At 35.4% G+C, this 19,801-nt stretch overlaps 2 protein-coding genes and 1 long non-coding RNA gene across 4 annotated transcripts; 1 reads left to right on the top strand and 2 right to left on the bottom strand.

Annotated features, from left to right (window-relative positions):
- Window positions 1–111: 111 nt before the first annotated feature.
- On the top strand, window positions 112–3,577 carry LOC114397976 (trihelix transcription factor PTL-like). The gene is made up of 2 exons (XM_028360070.1): window positions 112–929; window positions 1,667–3,577. Exons 1-2 carry the CDS (start codon window positions 466–468, stop codon window positions 2,937–2,939), a joined length of 1,737 nt encoding a protein of 578 aa, XP_028215871.1. The 5' UTR covers window positions 112–465; the 3' UTR covers window positions 2,940–3,577.
- Window positions 3,578–9,067: 5,490 nt separating this feature from the next.
- On the bottom strand, window positions 9,068–11,348 carry LOC114399722. Of its 2 annotated transcripts, XR_003663802.1 has the most exons (3): window positions 10,265–11,348; window positions 9,505–9,936; window positions 9,068–9,362 (listed from the first exon to the last, which is right to left on the bottom strand). It is a non-coding gene; the product is annotated as an uncharacterized LOC114399722 (long non-coding RNA). The 2 variants fall into 2 exon arrangements; XR_003663801.1 differs by having other exon boundaries at window positions 9,068–9,936.
- A 5,727-nt stretch (window positions 11,349–17,075) lies between these two features.
- Window positions 17,076–18,703, bottom strand: LOC114399194. Its single transcript, XM_028361326.1, has one exon. It carries the CDS (start codon window positions 18,247–18,249, stop codon window positions 17,326–17,328), a length of 924 nt encoding a protein of 307 aa, XP_028217127.1. The 5' UTR covers window positions 18,250–18,703; the 3' UTR covers window positions 17,076–17,325.
- Window positions 18,704–19,801: the final 1,098 nt, after the last annotated feature.

Raw genomic sequence — 19,801 nt, 5'->3', positions numbered from 1 at the left:
ATACATTATGATACAGAATAGGAGTACCTTAATATTAATAATAATACATTAACATTAGTTTTGTTTTGTATGTTTTGGTGGCCTTAGGGCTTAGGCTTACCCGCAAGACACTCCAAGCCCACCCTCTCACACTGTACTGAACAACGACACAGAAGGAAGAAGCAGCATAAAGCGAGAGAGAGATAACACGCATTACCACACTAATACTGTTACTTATACTAAACAGAGAAAGTGAGAGTGAGTGTGAGAGAGAAGGATTTCATTTCATTTCAATCTGAATATCTCTCGTAGTGTCGTACAGCATACATGGGACCATTCCCCTGCGTTTAAATTTTGATCTTTTTCGTGGACGCAGGATCCGAGTCTGCCGCTTCCCTCTCCATATCATCATCCTCCTTCCTCACCTCTTTTTTTTTTTTAATTTTCATTTCTCTCCACTTTCTTCTTCTTTGTTAACCTTCTCACATGGAAATGGAGGACCATCATCAGTATGGCATCGCTGATCTGAGGCAGCTGGTGAACGGCCCACGGCCCACCCATTTCCCCGCCATGCCTCCGCAGCCCAAGGCGGAGCTGTTCCCAGGCGGCGGCGGCGGCCACCCAAACCTGCAGGCGGCGACACAACAACACTACGAGATGATGATGTTTGGTCGTCAAGTGGCGGACATAATACCTCGTTGTCTTCACGACTTCGCCCCCACTGATTCCGCCACCAACATCGCCGTTGCCACTCCCACCACCACCACTAGCGCCTCTACTCCTCCGCTTAGTTGCTTAGAGGCCGAGACCGCAGGATGCATCGGTGGAGACGCCTCCACTGGAAGATGGCCCAGACAAGAGACTCTCACTCTCCTTGAGATCAGATCTCGCCTCGACTCTAAATTCAAAGAGGCTAATCAAAAAGGCCCCCTATGGGTTGAAGTTTCTAGGTACCATTTCAAACACTACTCTCTTCTGTTTTCAACTTTAACATCTGAAAATTATAATTATTTATTTGTTTGTTTCTTTGCTTGGGATTGAAGAAGTAAAACAATTCAATGTTTGTGTAGCTACCTTCTTGACGGTTTCCTACTAAGATGACTGCACTTAATTGGTTTTAATTTGGTTACTAGTTGTAGTGATGCTACTTTCTGGAAACTCCAGTAATTGCTGGAAGTGACTGTACTATAATACACGGGTCGTGGTCTCGCTACTCAATTTTTCGATTATTGATCGTGTACGTGTACTTCCAAGTGCTAGCTTTAAGTTCATATACCAATATTAGTACGTCTCTACCACTGTCCCTTTTTCCCTTTTTTGAGAATTTCCTAGCCTCTTTTAAGTGCAAGTGCTAGCTTCCCTTTTATTACTAGTTTTTTCCCTTACTCAACTTTCCGAAGCTTTTAGCAGCTAGCTTTCTTGATTCTAGCTTTTATCTCATGGAATGACATCAACAGCAGGCTCTTCCTTCAATGAATCATGTTTCTGTACCAATTCGAAATGGTCATTAGCTGAGTCCTATTTGCTAAAGCTAGGTTGCTATAACATAGACAACGTCGGTGCATGAAATTGCATAGGAATGCTCATATCATATCATTAATTCACAGCTCAGACTAGGGTTCCATGTTCCATCACCTACGTTGAGCTCAGTTCTTAGCCTTTTTGTTTTCTTGTGTTAATGTTGAAGGATCATGTCTGAAGAACATGGATATCAAAGGAGTGGGAAGAAGTGCAGGGAGAAGTTCGAGAACCTATACAAATATTACAAGAAGACAAAGGAAGGGAAAGCAGGAAGACAAGATGGGAAGCATTACAGGTTCTTTCGTCAACTTGAAGCCTTATATGGTGAAAACAGTAACCAAGCCTCGGTGCCAGAAACCAATTTTGGCAGTGGTAGCCTTCGTTTCCACACAAGCAGCCACAACAACCCTTCTCAAACAAATCAAGAAATGTTTCAGTCTCAGAAGCATTGTGACAGCCTCAGCCTCACCAACTCCACTGATTTGGACACGTCATCATCGGACGACAATGATCAGAATAGCACTGGCGGGGGACTCAAGGACAATGACTCCATGGAGAAGAGGAGAAAGAGGGTGAGTGGAAGAAGTTGGAAGGTGAAGATAAAGGACTTCATTGACTCACAGATGAGGAAGCTGGTGGAGAAGCAAGAGGAGTGGTTGGATAAACTCACAAAGACACTGGAACAGAAGGAGAAGGAGAGGGTGTTAAGAGAAGAAGAGTGGAGGAGACAAGAAGCTGCAAGGTTGGAGAGGGAACACAAATTTTGGGCCAAAGAGAGAGCATGGATTGAAGCAAGGGATGCTGCTCTAATGGAGGCTTTGCACAAATTAACCGGAAACGGGATCATAAAGAGTACTCATTCTCCTGATGGTTTGATGGTAACTGGAATTCAGAACCACAGTGAAAACCAGAATGAAGATGGGAGTGAAATACTAAATAGCACTACTGCCAGAGGTGCTGAAAGCTGGACAGAATCTGAGATTGCAAGGCTTCAACAGTTGAGAGCTGAGATGGAGACAAGGTATATGCAAAGTGGGTGTTCAGAAGAGGTTATGTGGGAGGAAATAGCTACCAAAATGGCTTGTTTTGGTTACGAAAGGAGTGCTGTGGTCTTCAAAGAGAAATGGGAGAGTATAAGTAACTATGCAAGGAGTGTCAAGGATGGAAGCAAGAAGCGCAAGGAAGACTCAAGAAGTTGTTTTTACTTCGATAACAGTGACCAATCTTCTCTGTATAACCAAGGAGGTGCCTATTGTGATATCAACGATCAAAGGCACAAGACTGGGAGGCTGCAAACAAATGATGGCTCTTCACCTTCCAATTCAAATGTTGGAAATACAGTTGCGGTTGATAACTGCTTTCCCTTCTTGATGACTGAGAGTGGAAATTTGTGGGAGAACTATAGCTTAAAGGTTAATAAAGCAAGCCAAAACCAGTGATGAGAGTGAAATTATATGGTTGACACTTGTAAGAGGCAAGAAAATTTCGCAGCCTTTTATCTCAGATGATCTCACATTATGTAAGCAAGAGCTAACTGATGAGGGTCGTTTATGTATAGAGACTGATGATGATAAGGTGCTCAATCTTATTATATTTATGGAATCAAGGTGAAAAATAATGTGTTCAAGTCACGTACGTAAGTTTAATGAGGGAGACTACACATTGGCAAATATCACTGAATTGTTGGGGTGTGAGTATGACACTAATTCAGGTGAATTTCTCCATTAGCTGATTTCTTTTATGCGTGCAAATGGAATTTGCAGTTATATTACTTCACATGTCGCATCTTCCGATAATGTTCATATCATTCATTAGTTGGTCACCGTCTTTCTCCTAGTTTCCACCTTCCACACCTATCTTGCCTTTTTTTTAATTAATTTTTTTGGATATTTATCTGTGCTGGCCTTTTGTGTTTGTGTACTGAAAGGTAGCAATTTCTTTGGTATTTATTTATTGGTCAATAGTTTTATGAACCGGGAGAAAGTGATGTATTGATGGATATTGTTGAAGCATCGGACATTGTTACAAGCATAAAAAAGGCCAGATTTACTTATTGAATGATCTTTTTGAATTAGACTAGCAGTTCTTGTACATAAGCAGATAATTTCTGGTTCCAGACTACGGGACTAAATTATTGCAACTCTTCGGATATGTTTTTGTCATTTTTTTTTCACTTTATTTTTTGGGAAAAATGTAAATTATATTAAACCCAAAATGATACAACAATAAACGGGACATACCCCGCAGTTATAAAAAATCAAAAGTCTCCCTAATACAAGAAAGTCTATATCAAGATGTTAAAACAAATGCAACAGGTGCGCTTGTCTATACATAAGAAACTTAATCTTGCTAATAACCTCTATTATAGAAAATTGATAATCTTAAAAAATCAGCTTGTTCTTAGATAGTCAGATGCAGTAGACTGTAATTGCTATAGTCAGACAACGAAATTTTTCTTGAACACCTGATGTGGATCTGCCCCTAATTAAATAGTCAGTAATGCGCTGCAAAGAAGTGAAACGCCTGCGGAAAGGAGCCAAATCACGAATGTGAGCCCGAACTTGGAGAGATTTCCGGCCAGAAAAGAATGAGCATTTGACTCGGCCTCATTTGAACATAAAGGGCAGAGGGAATCCTTGTTCAAAAAAGCAGTTTTGTTAAGAGTAAGCAGTTGATTCCTTTTAGCAAGTCATAGAATGAAAGTCATCTTAGACGGGATTGCTGGGTTCCATATAACATAACACCAACTAACAGTAGACTTGGCACCTCTAATGTATTCATAGACTTTGTCAACAAGCAATTGTTCATTGGTGCTCCAAGATTGAATACTCTTTTTGGCCTCTTTCGTACTTAGTTCTTTGGAGATAATAAAATTCCTTATTTGAATGATTTTCTTTATCAACACTGAATCTAATGAAAAAGTATTGTAATTCCACACATCGCTCCTTCTGAAATAGTAATGATGAACCCACCGAACCCATAGAGAATCTTTCTTACAACGAAAGTCCCACAGGATACGGAAAAGAAGCGCAAGGTTCCAGTTCTTGAAATTAAAAAGGCCTAAACCCCTTTCTTTTTTCGGAGAACAAACTACTGACCAAGCAACCAATGACTTGTTTTTGTCAATATCCGTTTTGCCCTACAGAAAATTACAGCACGAAACGTTGATCCGGTCCATAACAGATTGAAGCAAAGGAAAAATTCCCATCAAGAAATTCACAATTCCTTGAATAACTGCTCTGATCAACTCTAGCTTACCTGCATAAGATAAAGACTTCCTGCTCCATCCCTGAATCAGGCCAATAATCTTGAAAAGCAAGGGAGTATAGTGACATACATTTAATCTAGATGATAAAAGGGGAACACTCAATTATCTAGAAGTCATTCAAGCTAAATCCAGTAAGCTGCTGAATATGAGAAAACTCATAAGACCTAATACCAAAGAACATGAACTCAGTAATTTAATTTACTAAAAAATAGACCAATTTGATGAGAGATTACTTGAGTGTTCAATAAAAATTTTAAATATCTTCTCACTATACCATAACAATTTAATTTGATTAGTCATGATACGGAACTTAAATACTTAAATAGGAAACCTTTTAGAGTTTTCATTGTGCGAGGTATATGATGTATTGCATCCTGGCGTGCACCCAACTATTGTAGACGCATTAAATTAAAGAGAGTGCTTCCATATTTGTATAATTCAAAGGTTGCAAAAATATATATGTATTAATTATACAAATAATTTCTTTTACAATAGTAATAAGGTTTCAACGAAAAATTTTATGCAAAATTTCTAAATCTTTTACCACTAAGCACTAGCTAGATCTAATGAATTAAAAAAAAGGCAATTCAGAACAAGAAATGTTGAGTATTTTTTCGGCCTATTTAACTAAATGAACATGGACTTAAACCCACAACCCCCTCCAGCCTTAGTACTGCAAATGAAATTTTCTATTACGCATGGTCTAAAACTATATTTATTGTTAAAGGAAGACGGATAGAGAAAAAGTGCAAGGAACATAGATCAAAATATATATTCGAGCTTCTAGTAGAACTTCTTTGTACTGTTGAGTTCGATAGGTCACTAACGTGACCATCTTATTGGCTGGTTTTGTACAGAAGGATCAATAAATGTTACCCAGCAAAGTAACGGCACGGGAATTCTCTATAGCCATATACAGTTCCCAATTGTATTGTGTGGTCCTAGTTGGTTTTGATATTGAACAAGAAAGAAGCAAAATCCACATGGGTGCATTCGGCTTACCTCTTTTGTGCTCTTTTTTTTTTTTTAAATGCTAGCATGAGAAAAAAAATGATACATATTAAGTCGATATAGAACTAAAGAATGCAGGGTCCAGTTCTTAGTCCAATAACCTTCCATTTAAGCACGAATAATTTCTTAAATATATACCTACATCCTTTACGGACTAAGGACACTTGTGCTGCCGTATGTACTTAATAATAATATTTATATTAGGCACGTGAGCGGAAGTAGTCCTATATATACATCATAGTATATACTTAGGGGAAATTAAATAAGGATTTTAAGATAAAATTTGTATACGAATACTGATTTGAAAGGTGAGCTCTGGCGAGTTTAGTGAGGAATAACGGGTACCCTACCTTGACAAATACGTGAGCCTTTGAGTTTTGACTTCCTATATATAAAGATGAAAACCCTACCTTGCGTGTCCTGGCCCTGGCGTATATGTATGGCATTGAAAGGTGAATCAACCATTAAATACATTATAGTAAAGTCACGAAAGTGAAACACCCCACTTCCCAAAATTAAAATTATTATTTTGTTGTTACAGAAGCGAGTGAGTGACAGTAGCATGACACTGAGCCTTATCTGCAGTCCAAGTATTTTGTTGCATTTTAAGGCTATGTGGTACTGGCACAACTACCGCTACAACTACACAGATATATATGTATATATATATGCATAAGCATTACATAAATATTACTGATACACCTTACGCTCCTGAACAGGCAGAATCCGTACTTGGGAAAGAGTAAAGAAGTTTCCTGCTAAAGGAAAACCAAAATGCAAGGGTTGGGAAGGCATACTTGCAGTCATTATCATAACACAACACACACAGCACTTTCGTTTCGTTTCTCCCTCAGCCTCAGCTTTTTTTTATCCCTCTCTCTCTCTTTTGAACCCTCGTTCCTTCCTTGCTTTGTCTTCACGCTTATAAGAGGCAGTTAAGTAATTAGCCAAGTCAAACGAACCCAAAATCGCATCACGTGTACAATAATGGAAAGATGATAGTATGAAATTAAAGTGTATGCATACTTAAAAATGTGCTTTTTTTGTCTGATGCCCCCTGAGGTGACTACTTACTCAGCTGCACCCTGCACCTCAAGTACCTCAGGAAAAAATTAAAACAAATAAATAAATAAAAAGGTTATGTACTAATGTACCCCAACTCAGAATCAAGATGGGAAATTCTGGCTTGGGCTATTTGCTTTTTAATAATTATTTTGGACTGTAAAAGGTAACCTTTATGCATCTCACCCATTGTTAAAAATACGCAATCAGGTTCTGACTTCTCGAGTGGCGACTAGAGGGAAGGTGCTGGAGGAATGCTTCCTCATATATTTGTGTCTATATAAAGTTGATTAGTAGGCTAGACCAAAAATAACTACCCTATCGTAGCCATTGGAATAATTCATGGCCCAAGACTTCAGCATTTTTCCTTTTGCTTTTATTTTTTTAATAAGGGTGGAGACGGTGCATTATTGAGTGAACCTCTATGGTAGGCATACTATGAGTATTAGCACTAATTAATGTCCATCTCATTTTCATTTCCCAAAATGGAATGGATTAGGATGGATAGAGGAGAGTGTTAGGAAGAAAAGAGAAAAGGTAGGAAAAAAAGTGATAAATATCTCAAGTTGTGTGATTAAAAAAGAAAAAAAAGAGATCAGGGTGGAACTAAAAGGAAAGAGAAAGTAAATGCATGTTTATTTATTTTTTCCTCATATTATTTCGATCAAACTATGCTTCTCTAGGCGCACTCACAGATTAAACTTTAGATAGATATGAAGGCCTTATTTCGGCCTTTTGTTTTTGGTCCAGGCTCCTTTGATTTTGTTTTCTTTTTGGGTCCTTGTTTTGTTTTAAATTTGGACGTAGCAGTGTAAGAAAGTAGTGGGCATACGTGGGCTCATGGGCCCTCAATATCACCCAACTAGTGAGCGTGAAGAACATAAAAAACAATGGCGGATCACTTGAAATGGTAATTGGACAATACAGGGGTTAGGAAGTTGCTTTGGACACTCAGAATTTTTGCTGGGACACCCAGCATAGCATGTGAAATTCCAATTTTGCCCTTCCATAGAACATATGACTTTTTCATTATTAGCATGACGGTCTAACCAACTGAGCTAACAAATCAATTATGTTATAAAATAATTAATGTTGTTATATGTAACACTAAAATTTTAATGTACATAATAAATTTTTTGACAATTAATTTTTACATACGTAAAAAAAATACATTATTAACATAAATTTATTAATGTATTTTTTGATCTTATTACAGTTAATTTTGATCTAATAATGTATTTTTATATATATATAAACATCTAAATACATCATTCAATTAAATACCAAATTTTTTTAATTTTCAATCACTGTAATAAACATCTAAATACACTATTCAATTAAATACCAAGTTTTTTTAACTATTAATTATTGTAATAAATATCTAAATACAACATTCAATTAAATATCAAATTTGTTTAATTATCAAATTTATAAATAAATTAAATGTATAAAAGATTCTAAATAAATTATTTAAAAAAAAATTCAAAACATAAGGATTGGCAATCCGTATGGCCATACGGATTGGCAATCCGTATGAACCATGCGGATTGCCAATCCGTATGTTTGAAAAAGAAATACGCACTTCTTCTTTTTCAACGATGAAAAATCACCGAATTTCACCGTATATCGGTAAACAACGCACGTACACTACCGGTGATAACAAACACTCACAAAAGGACGCTAATGGAAGCAAGTTACACTAAGAGAGTGTAGTTTTATGAAAAAAAAGGCACTGCAGAAAGAAAAAAGCTAATATGTTATTTTGGAAAACTGCTGGGTGCCCAAGCAGTTCCCCAGGGGTTATTGGAAGCTACAAATAGCATAGGCTCTCATGTTGTAACCAATATTTTCCATCTCCGAGCCCAAGCTCTTGATATACCAATCCACATCCTTTTTATTTTTAGGCCCATTTATGACAGAATTGACCGTCAATTTCAGCGGGTCGGTTGTTGCAGATTATGGGTTGAATCAGGCGGGTCCAAGTGGTTTTGGTGCCAAAATACGACCATTTTTTTTTGCCTTATTACGGTTGAGTTAGGCCGAAAACAAAGTTACATCTATATTTTAATTAATTTTAAATTTAAAATATCTAGTTGTCTTGAATATTAAATCCATTGAAAATTTAAATATATTTTCCTGATTTTGTTTTTCTATTCCTGAACTTCAACATTCAAAATATTTCATCAATCATATTATTATACATTAACGAGGATCAACTTCCTAATGTTGTAGAGCTCCAGGAAAGTATTAATTTCATACCAAACAAAGAAACAAGTCTAGGAAAAGATACTCAGTTCTTAGAATTTGTTCCCATATAAGAATATGTATTTAGCAGTACAGACAGTCCCTGCAATTTTTTTTCTAAAAGAAAATTTTCAAACCATATTGTATGATAAGAGTTTCTTCGTATGAACTAGTCCACCATCTCCTAAGACACGTGTTGAAATACTGATTTCATTAGTGTCCAAATAATTGTTTATCCATTTTAGTACATCTCAGTTGTCCTAAATCCCCACTGAACCTGCCAAAGTAAAAAATAGAATCATAAGGATTAAGGATGCTCGAAATTTAATCAAACCAACACTCAAGAAGCTAAAACTTATTTTTTGACAAAGACAATGAAACTGAAAATGATTAAACTGAAGAGTGTGCATGCAACTAACCACCAGCCGTGGTTCTTTCTTTTCATTATCTGCAGCCAATGTTAGGCATTAGACTAGTTTAAATTGTCTAATCTATCATAAAATAATAAAAGTGTACCTTGAATAAGAAAAAAAAATTATTAGTTAATCAGTAAAATGGAGACAAATGAGTAAAAATAGGTACCATACAAAAAAACGCAAATTAACATAAAATTAAGGGTCTAAATATATTTCAAGGAGGATGAAACCATGTCTCTCTCAAGGACCAAACGGAAGATGCGTAGACTCTTACCTGCAAATCTTTTTTATGATAGATCAATTTACCTGTAGACAAAAATTTGGTGAGTCCCAAAAAAGTTCATATATAGTACCCATCAACATGATTAATTACCAATGATGATCTATTTGCTGGTCATGCTGCCAATTCTTTGTAATTTCCTCCATTTACAGAACCTGTAGTTTATAACATAAGAAACTACTAATAAGTAAACTTCAACCAAATGATAAGAACAACATACAATTTTACACAATAAAATCTCTGAATAGTTTAATAACAATACAAAATTACCAATAAAAAAAATTCAATATTAGACCAATCTCTCTGCACCAAACAAAACTAGGTCAATGAAAAAAAAATATTCCCAACCAAACTACAAAACACTTGCAGTCAATATTTGTGAGAAAAACTCAGAAAAAATAACATAAGGTATTGAATATGCAAAATAATTAAAATTGGAAAAATGGAGAAATAAAGGTATTTCTTTTGTTTGCTCAGCATTACCTTTCAAAATTGCGATTCAAATTTAAATTTCGTAACATGCCTCTTCCATCGTCAATCATCATGACAAAACCTTCTTGCAAGTCGGAACCTGCAGCTCCCCTCCTCAACCACAGACCTTTCACACTTTCACCTTTGTGGGAAAAAAAAGGAGGGTCTACTCTTTTCAATAAGGAAAGCACATATCACACTTTCAATGTTTGTCGATTCCCTTTTCCTCTTCCATGTTTGTGGACGACAACACATGCTTTTATGTTTTCAATGTTATGAGTTCCATGTTGCTCTTTCGATACCATGCTCTATTGTGTTATAGGAGGATGGATAGAGAAAAGTGCAAGTAACATCAAAATATTTATACCAACTTTTAGTCTAGCAGAACATCTTTTATGTTGTTTAGCTTGATAGGTCATGGTGACCATATTATTGACTGCTTTGGGACCCATGACCGTTGAGGTTGCATAATTGAGGCTTTAAAGCATTTATCACTCCTAATTGCATTTCCAACATTTGAATTGGAAGAACCATCACTTGTTTGTAGCCTCCGAGACTCATTTGATAATAGTAATTGATACTACCACAATAGACATCTCCTTGGTTATAAATAGAGGACCGGTCACCATTGTTATCCAAGTAAAAACAACCCCTTGAGTGGCTCTTCCTCGTGCTTCTTGTTTCCATCTTTGGCAAAACTCAATCAGAGAAAAACCAAAATGTAAAGCAACGGTAACAAGCCAATTTAGCTTGATGCAATTATTCTTTAATCCGTAAACCTCCTATAACCGAGATCGCAAAGCAAAACGGCCGAGTCTAACTTCTATGAAAGAAAGAACATGAAAACGTTGGTGCCAAATAGTGGAAAAAAACTCTCCAAAAGAAGCCAACACCTTTTCTAGTTAGTATTTGTAGTCCTTGACATGGAGAGACTCGGAGGCACCCTCAGCAAGGGTAGCATCACCCTTGTAAGTTCTCCCAAAGTTGCACGTGAGTTTGCCTTGCACCTAGCAATGAAGGCACCCTGAGCCTTCTTAATGTTTTCATCTTTCCCACCCCATGCCTTGAGAGTGCTCTGCTGAACTGCCCTTCCAATTTCCCTCGTACTTGTTCATGACGTTGAGGTTGAGGCCAAACCTTGAGTAGTAGTTTCCCCATTAGTTCCAGCGATCTCTACTGTGCCCTTGTCAACCTTCATACCAGCAAGAACTCCACCTTCCTTCAACAACTCTACGAAGGGTCTTCCTACAATAAATTACATTAAAAAAGAAAAACTCAGAAACTAATAAAATTGAATTGAAAGAGTCTGGACAAAAACTGAATAGAGTACCGTTATTTACTACAATATCCTACTGATCCTCCTAATACTTTATAAAGAAAATAATATATGAGCAAGTCAATGCATTTAGTATATCTACTAATCCTCTTACTAGATTAGTAGATACTAGATAGTGTAGAGTTAGAATTATTCAACTGAAAAGCAAGGTAAAATTTAGTTAGGAAAATGTTTTTCATAAATAAATTCATAATAAAGGTGTAAATAAGATGTCTAGTTATTACTCATGAGAAGATAGTAATGAATCCTTTAAATATTGTAAAACTGAGTATCAATACCTGAAGCTGTCTTTTGGTATAGGGTTTCCTCAAACAAGATCACACCATTGAGGCACTCAAAAGCACCAGGTGTGGTGAATAGGAGTTCCCGAAGAGCACGCCTATTTGCTTCAACATTCTCGACATTAAATTAATGCTGGCCAAATGCCTTCCAATTGTACCACTTGACTCATCAGCAACAAGGATAGCCTTCCCTGGGGTGCCAATGTAAGCACATTAACCAGTAGAACATATAAATTTTGAACCAAGCCATATTAATATTACCACAATAGAATGATCTCACTTCAACTTGAAATGAATAAACAAGGAGAAAGACAGGTTAAACTAAAAAATTCTCAACAGTTGAACAAAGATAAAATGGAAATTTGTGCAAAAAAATTGAAAACTGATAAAAGTAATTCCATGGAAAAAAAAAATAGACCGACAAACTGAACTAATTTATACGAATCCAGTATTACTAAATTGTATTGGGAGGGATCTAGAGGATGCAAGTGTCCCCGAGCCCCTCGCTCAATTTTTCAAAAACCATTTGATTAGACTTTAATTTTATATATATATAAAAATGACATTGTAGTTTACTAATACAATTTTGCATGTCAAATATTGTTCACTTTCAGCCCTTCCCTAAGATGTGTCATGAACCAGTCCCTATTTAACAGGTTTGCACAACTTTATCGCTCAACCACTCAGATCTAAATTCAAGAAAGAAATCAACGAGCCCAAACAAGATTTAAACATTACTATAAAAAACATAGTCCAATAGTTTGTCTTGTTTATTAAGATATACAAAGAATATCCCAACCAAAGCCATTCAATGTAAAGAACGAAAAAAAAAAAAGAAAATAATCACAAAAGAATTCAGGGACATACATGCATATCAAAATAAAATCAAATCGATAAATTTTCGCGAGGCAACGAAGTTCACATGTTGCTCTCTATTTTCCAATCAAAACACACAATTTAAGCTTTTCCATTAAACCAATCCTCAAACACACAGATCGGAATCTGGATCTATGAATTTAAATTTCTTTTACCATCTTAGGTAGCCAGAATATGAAGCAGAGTAAATCAGATAACAAAACATTCATCAAGGTTAGAAAATGCTTAATTATCAATTTGATCCCCATATTATTTTAAAAGTTTCCAAAAGATTTAATTTTGGTCTTTAAGGTTTTTTTTTTAACGAAGTCATGTTTCGGGCCGGACTTTCACACTTTTTTTAATTTTATTTTTAAAACAATTGTCGGAACTAAAAACCGCCACAAATTGTTTCTATATATAAAGAAAAAATCCAAGCGCTTCAAATTTATTCACCGTTTTATCCCCCACCAAGAACGACATTGATAACCAATTGCTAGAAATAACCAGAATACACACAAAAAGGATGATAATAACTTGCGTGAGAAAAGGATTCAAAGGTAGAAGCCTCAAGATCAAATACCTGTGTGGCAAAAAATTATAATTTGAAGAAAGTTATTAACTCAATTTAAAGGAGCACAATAATAAAGCAAAGTGAAAGATCTAGACCAATCTATGGCAATCAAATTCGTGAATGCCCCGAACAACACAACTAGCAGCAAAAAGTGAACTATATCATTCTCTCTCAAACCGTCGTCGGAGAAGAAAGAAGGGGTGGGGGCCGCGTCAGAGGATATTTTGCGAAGGGCCGAGGTGGAGGGGAGGTTCGACAAGCCATAACAGTGCGCGCCACCACCACTGTCTACCCGGACCCATTCCCCAAACCCCGTGCCACCATTGCGCCGCCACGCCACCACCCAGGCCCCAACACTGGCGCTCCAACTCCATCCTTCACCTACAAAACCAACTCCATCACAACAATCTTAACCCACCCAAACAACACCCACAAATCCAGATCGGAGAACTAGTGACTCGCCGCGAAGAACCAGTGACTTGAGAACCATCACCACCACCTTAACTCACAAGTTTAGATAATAAAGGATAATATAGAACATTGAAAAAAAAAATCAGATGCTTATTCATTATATTAATAATAGTAAATAAAAGAATCTGCCTTATAAAAAAACATATCGATAAAATTATATCTCACTTTCTGATTTGTACTACACAATTGTCATCGTTTTCGTGCAAAATCAATTTTTTTTTCTTACAAAATCAATTATTTTATAGATTTGTGCTAAATACTATACTAATTATACACAAAACATGTGAAACTTTTGTTATTGGGGAAGATTATTTTTTGACCAATTGTTATCAGGGATGGTAATGATTAATGAGTACCGGAACAATGGTTATACACAAAAATTATTCATGATAGATAGAATAATTTCTAACTCAATTAATATGGGTCAGATGGCTAATTACCTACAAATTTTAATGATATGAGTATGATAAAAAAATTTGCAAAACTTTAATATGATTAAATTTTAGATCAATAATTAATCTAGTAACCTATTTAATAGACTGAAACTCATTGGAGTTTTACTAGTGAGCTAAATATTTTAATTACAGTGATTAAAGAAATTTAAACTTTTCCATTTTCCAATCAAAACACAAAACCATGTTGTAGGACAAATGTTAAAGTTTTTCTTTTTTTTACTATTTAACATTTAAAAAATTACTATACAATTTTTAAAATCATTAAAGAAAGACAATAATACTTCCAATATAAAATTGAGAGTTTATTCAACTGATGAATACAAAAATTAGAGGGTGCCAACTGACAAGTATCGGCCAACGCATGGGTGTTAGGTTGTTGTAGGTTTGGGTTTGGATCTAGTAAAAAAAAAAAGGTTTAGGTTTGCGTTTGGACTTTAGACTTTTTTTCAAGTTAAAAAGATGAAAGTCATTAGGTGTTGGACTAGGTGGTCTCAAGGGTAGAGGATCTTCCGTGTGCAGTCCAACAACAATCTAAGTATCTAACTCGATGGGATTCTCAATTGTCCCTTGATTGCATACGGAAAATTTTCAACTATTGAGATCACCTAATTCATCACTTGCGTGACAACTCCTAGTGCTAGAAGCAGTCTAAAAAGATGTAGGACCTTCCTTTCTCTGTCTGCAATTGGCAATTGTAGTTCACGATGTGTTCATGGTTTTCCTCGTTACCATTTGCCCACATGTCTCCCCTTGAGGTCGTGTTCGTGACTTCGTCGTCTGTCCACGAATTTTTCTGTCTATAATCTCGGTTAATCTTCACATAATATGTATTTAAGTTTCTCACATTTTACCAGAAGTACACCATTAACAGTGAAAATGCTCGACAAAAAAAAAAAAAAACAAAGTAAAAAAAATCAACGATTGCTATCTTCATATATAAAAATTTAAATCGATTTAAGTAAGAAAATAAAAAAGGCTACCTTTCATCTTTCGTCCGCACAATAAGAAAATTAATAGTATGTTTAGATATACATTATGTTAGGTTTAAAAGTTTGTAACAATAGTTTTAGAAATTTACATCCCTTACACATATTTGTCTGTCGGGTTAAACATTAAACCAAATACACATGTAAGTAAATGTGAAAAGGTAAATAATCATCTTTAATCTCTAAAAAAAAATTAAAGTCCTTATTTAATCTTTAAATGTGTAAAAAATACAAAAATTATATCTTATCATAAAACTTAATGATAATTTGATCTATAAATTTTATAATTTAATATTAAATAGATTCTATAAAAATATAACTTAATGATAAAATAATTTTACAAAACTTAATGACAAATGTAAATATCACACTTTTTACCATTTAGAGACTAAATAAATTATTACAATAATTTGATAAATATCTACTTATGTAAAAAGTGATATAATAATTTCATAAATAAAACTATATATGTGCAATATGTTCAATTTAAATTAGATCAAATTAATTTTTGAATTTCTACATAATATACTTTTGGAGATGAATGATGAACTTTAAGTGTGACTAATTATCAAATCAAGAATTAATCTCATAGTCGATCCAAATAATCAAAGTTTGTGAAAATATCTCAAAATTGCATCAGAAAAACCAAACATCCTAATTACGATAATTAAAAAATGAATTTTTGAAATCAGTCCTATATAATTGAATAAAATTACTTTAAAAAATCCATTTCAATTTGTGATTTATACACATCATTATTAGGACAAAAAAACTTTTATATTTTTGTTATGTCAGTGATTATTGGCTGTAGCTTTTTCAATTCGTGAACCCGAAAACTAGTTTTACATTCTGGATTGATTAAACCTTTTACAATACAGATAGGTCAATCCAAAAGGTAAGAAAACACATTCCAAAAAGGTTCGGGAAGCAATTTTTGGGGTACAAAAAGTAATAGCTATGATTATTTAATTAACCGTAGGATGGGTTTTCACTCACTTCCAGTTGGATAATTTTAAAAGCCCAGTGTTGGAGGACAACACATCATAAGAATTGCTATTCTAATCTCCACTTTTATATTTTCGACCAACACGTGCGCTTTAATTTTTTTTTTTTAAAATACCATTTTCACGAAAACAAAATTCTGTTAACAAAGTATACAATGTAAACGTATTATTGTTGTGTAAGAAGAGTTGAAAAAAAATGTGATTCCATTTTGATTTTGTCAATATAATTACATTTTGGTTGTGTAATTTTTTTAAACTCTTTTGCACAAGGCTTTCCCTGATCAAACATATAACCCGAGAGATTCACGTCAATTGGGAAATAAGATAATTTAACTTCTAGATCTTTTTCACAAACAAACATGTTAAAAATACTCTTGAGCTAACTCGACTCCTAGCATCCAAACATGCACCAATGTCTATATAAAACTAAGTTGTGAAACATAATTTTAATTCCATTCCATTTTCTCATTGAAAACACATGAATCGGGATGCTCATGGAAATTGACGTTTCACATAAACATGTTCTAAATTAAACGACCCACCTGATAGCAATTAGGTAGGTGGAATTTTGATTAGAAATTCTAAATCTAAGATGTATGAATTGCCAGTGTAATTATCTCACATATGAATCTATACAATAAAGAATTATATTCAACAAATTAAAGAGCTAGTAATCCCAAAAAACCATACATCATCATGATAAACAGAAAGTTCAACGATATTTAAGTGTGCACTGTCATGTATGATCTCACCACATCCAAACTCCAGTTTTGCCACCTCAAGCACCCCACGCATGTCCAAACCTCCAACCCATCCCCATTAATAAACAAAAACGTACAAAATCATTAAAACACGCATATCTCAGCCGAACAATGTTTCGTGTAAGAAAAATAAAAACAAAAATACTTCAACGGTACAAATAATTAATATAATCTATAAACTTTCATCTATTCCGGTTCAAACGGACAGGATTACATAACCACTGACCAAATATCATCGACAGAGATTAAGATTAAGAAGAAGAAAAAAATCATCTAAATAGGTGTCAGTGTTTTCAATCTTATAAAATCCAGATGAATTAAAACGAAAAAAAAATCTATATAAGATTGAATCAGTCATTGTTCTTACAGGCACAAATCAACAAAGAGAACCCAATTTTGTCCTGTTCCTTGTGCGCGTGCAAACTCTTCTCCAACCATAGCCTACTATCGAGGCCACTCCTTGTCCTGAACATGAACACTGCAGATGAAGCAGAATTCGAATTAAAAAGCCAATCGTGCACGTCCCACATCATATCAACGACCAAACCATCGACAAAAATTGTTTGGTTCCCACGAAAGTTCCACCTCAGCCTCTTAACCTGGAACATTGTCTTCTTGTCCACGCACACGGACAACACGTGACCCTTCGGCTCTCCTCGCTCCGCCTCCGCGCCGCACCTAATCAATATATCGTGAGAACTTCCCGTCTGCGAGAATTTCGCCTTCGTCGCGTAAACCGTTGTGCCGGAAAACGTCTCGCTCCGTGAAACCATCGAGAAAGTCGCTTCCTTTGCGTCAAAGTTTGGTAACAATTCTTCCATTGAGGAATTTTTGTCGCCGAGGCGTAGGCCCAGTTCGGAGTCCACCAAAACGTCGACGTAAAAGCCACCAACCGGTTCTGGTCCTTCCTCGTACTTTGCATCGGAGAGATCCCACAAGACTTGGACTTGAAAATTTTGGGATTGGAATGTTTCGTTGCCTTTGTTCTTTCTCAATTGCCTTGCGTTGGATTTATTATTAGAGGGAGAAAGAGAATGTTCAGAATTGGAGATGGTTATGGTGAAGCCTTGGCCCAAGAGTTTCTTGGCCCAAGTTATTGTGATGAAGAGTTGTTTTTGCGTTTTGATGAGGGAGAGTTTGTACATGCAGGTAACGGAATCTCTGGTGGAAGGGTTGAGTTCTGGACAGAGATACGCCTGGTTCGAAGGTCTTGAACAATATGAATCGGACACTCTAATTGCATGTTCGTTGTAACAAGATGCTATGCTTCTCATTATAAAAAAGAAAAAAGTTTCTATCTTTGGGGTTCAAAAATAAACCGACATGAAAATTAAAAGGATCAAGACAATTTTGTAATTGAAGAAGAAATAGAAGAAGAAAAGTAAGGTTGCTGGTTACGCTTGTGCTTGCATATGATGGTGGAAGGAGTAGAAAGAATTAGCTAGGACCGTGTGAGAGAGAAAGAGAGAGAAAGGGAAGGATTGAATTTGAAGGTGACAAAAGACAAGGGGGAGTTTCTCTTCCTGGGATGTTCCATGTGTGAAATGTCCTTTCTGTTTTCTGGCATGGCTGTTGAGTGAAACATTAGTAAAGACAAAATATAATGCAAGAAAATGAAATGCATGATTCTCGGCTCTGCATTCAATACCATAATTCTAACCTTTAAAATTAATTAAAAATTTACTACACAACTAGTATAGCGGATGAAAATTGAAAACTACTAAAACAAATGCAATGACTGCATCTTAAATTGCTTACGTTACGTTACGCTTCTCTTGCCATCACTCGATGTAATTAAATTGCGATTAGTTATGGTTTGACCCTATATTATAATTAAAATCATTGTCAATTGTATTTCCGGGTTAATTATGGGTTTCATAGCAAATATATACAAGTCATAAGGCATTGAATAGTATGCAATTTTGGTTAGGCTTGTGGGTTTGTGCGAAAAGAAAAGCAAGGTGCTGTTATAGGTTGAAGGAGGGTAATTTCATTTGCTTGATACCTTGATAAGTGTTGACATGTGGGTTGGGATGACTATGACTATGACAGACACAGTGACAAGATAACGAAGCTGACGGGGAAATGGAGACGAAAATGCAAGGATGAGAGTGATACTTGGACCCCACGAATTAAAGTCATGCTTGAGATTCACCTACTTAAACTGAAGACAAAATATGATTGAAAGTTTTGCTTTAACCTTTTTTTTTCGTGTTAGTTATTGCCATAAGTTACAGAAGCTTTATCCTTTCCGTTTTTAAAAATAGGGACAAAGGAAAACGAGGTTGGATACCCAAATTGAAGTTTTCGTATACTTGCTTTCATAGTGCTTATAAAAAGGGACTTTTTCAGTTACGTGGGAAGCACAAATTCAACTTGCTCATAAAGGGAAGTTAAAAGGTCTAATTTAAGTAACTCTATTTTCAGTTTTTTTTCGCTAGCACTTCCCATCAACTAGTATATGAAGTCATTTGTTAAGTGAAGTTTTGGGTAGGCATTCTGAGTAATTACAATTTTTCACTCCCCAGTTACGTAGGGAACGGATGGGCCTATTGCGTGGTGAATTGGATAGAAATAATTAAAAAAAGTCGCTTAGGATAGGAGTTTGAAAAATATTTCATATCCATGGACCAAATGAAAAAGAAATTTAATGTCTCGGGATGCATCTGATTGCAACCACATTGACAGCCTATAAAGAGAAAGCCGACAGTAAACAAAAAATTTAATTCAATGATAGATAAATTAATAAAATACTATAATTTACTTGTTTAAAGTGACAGTAATTTTAAGTGACTTAGCTTCGTGGCCAAGAAAAGTTTCATGGAC

The sequence above is a fragment of the Glycine soja genome, chromosome 19 (assembly GCF_004193775.1).
Source record: "Glycine soja cultivar W05 chromosome 19, ASM419377v2, whole genome shotgun sequence".
In the NCBI taxonomy this organism is placed as follows: domain Eukaryota; kingdom Viridiplantae; phylum Streptophyta; class Magnoliopsida; order Fabales; family Fabaceae; genus Glycine; species Glycine soja.
This window is presented reverse-complemented; position numbering and strand designations above follow the sequence as displayed.

Coding starts and splice junctions, on each gene's coding strand:
- LOC114397976 (XM_028360070.1), top strand. CDS start 466: ATGGAAATGGAGGACCATCATCAGTATGGCATCGCTGATCTGAGGCAG. Junction 930..1,666: donor CTATGGGTTGAAGTTTCTAG/GTACCATTTCAA, acceptor TTAATGTTGAAG/GATCATGTCTGAAGAACATG.
- LOC114399194 (XM_028361326.1), bottom strand. CDS start 18,249: ATGAGAAGCATAGCATCTTGTTACAACGAACATGCAATTAGAGTGTCC.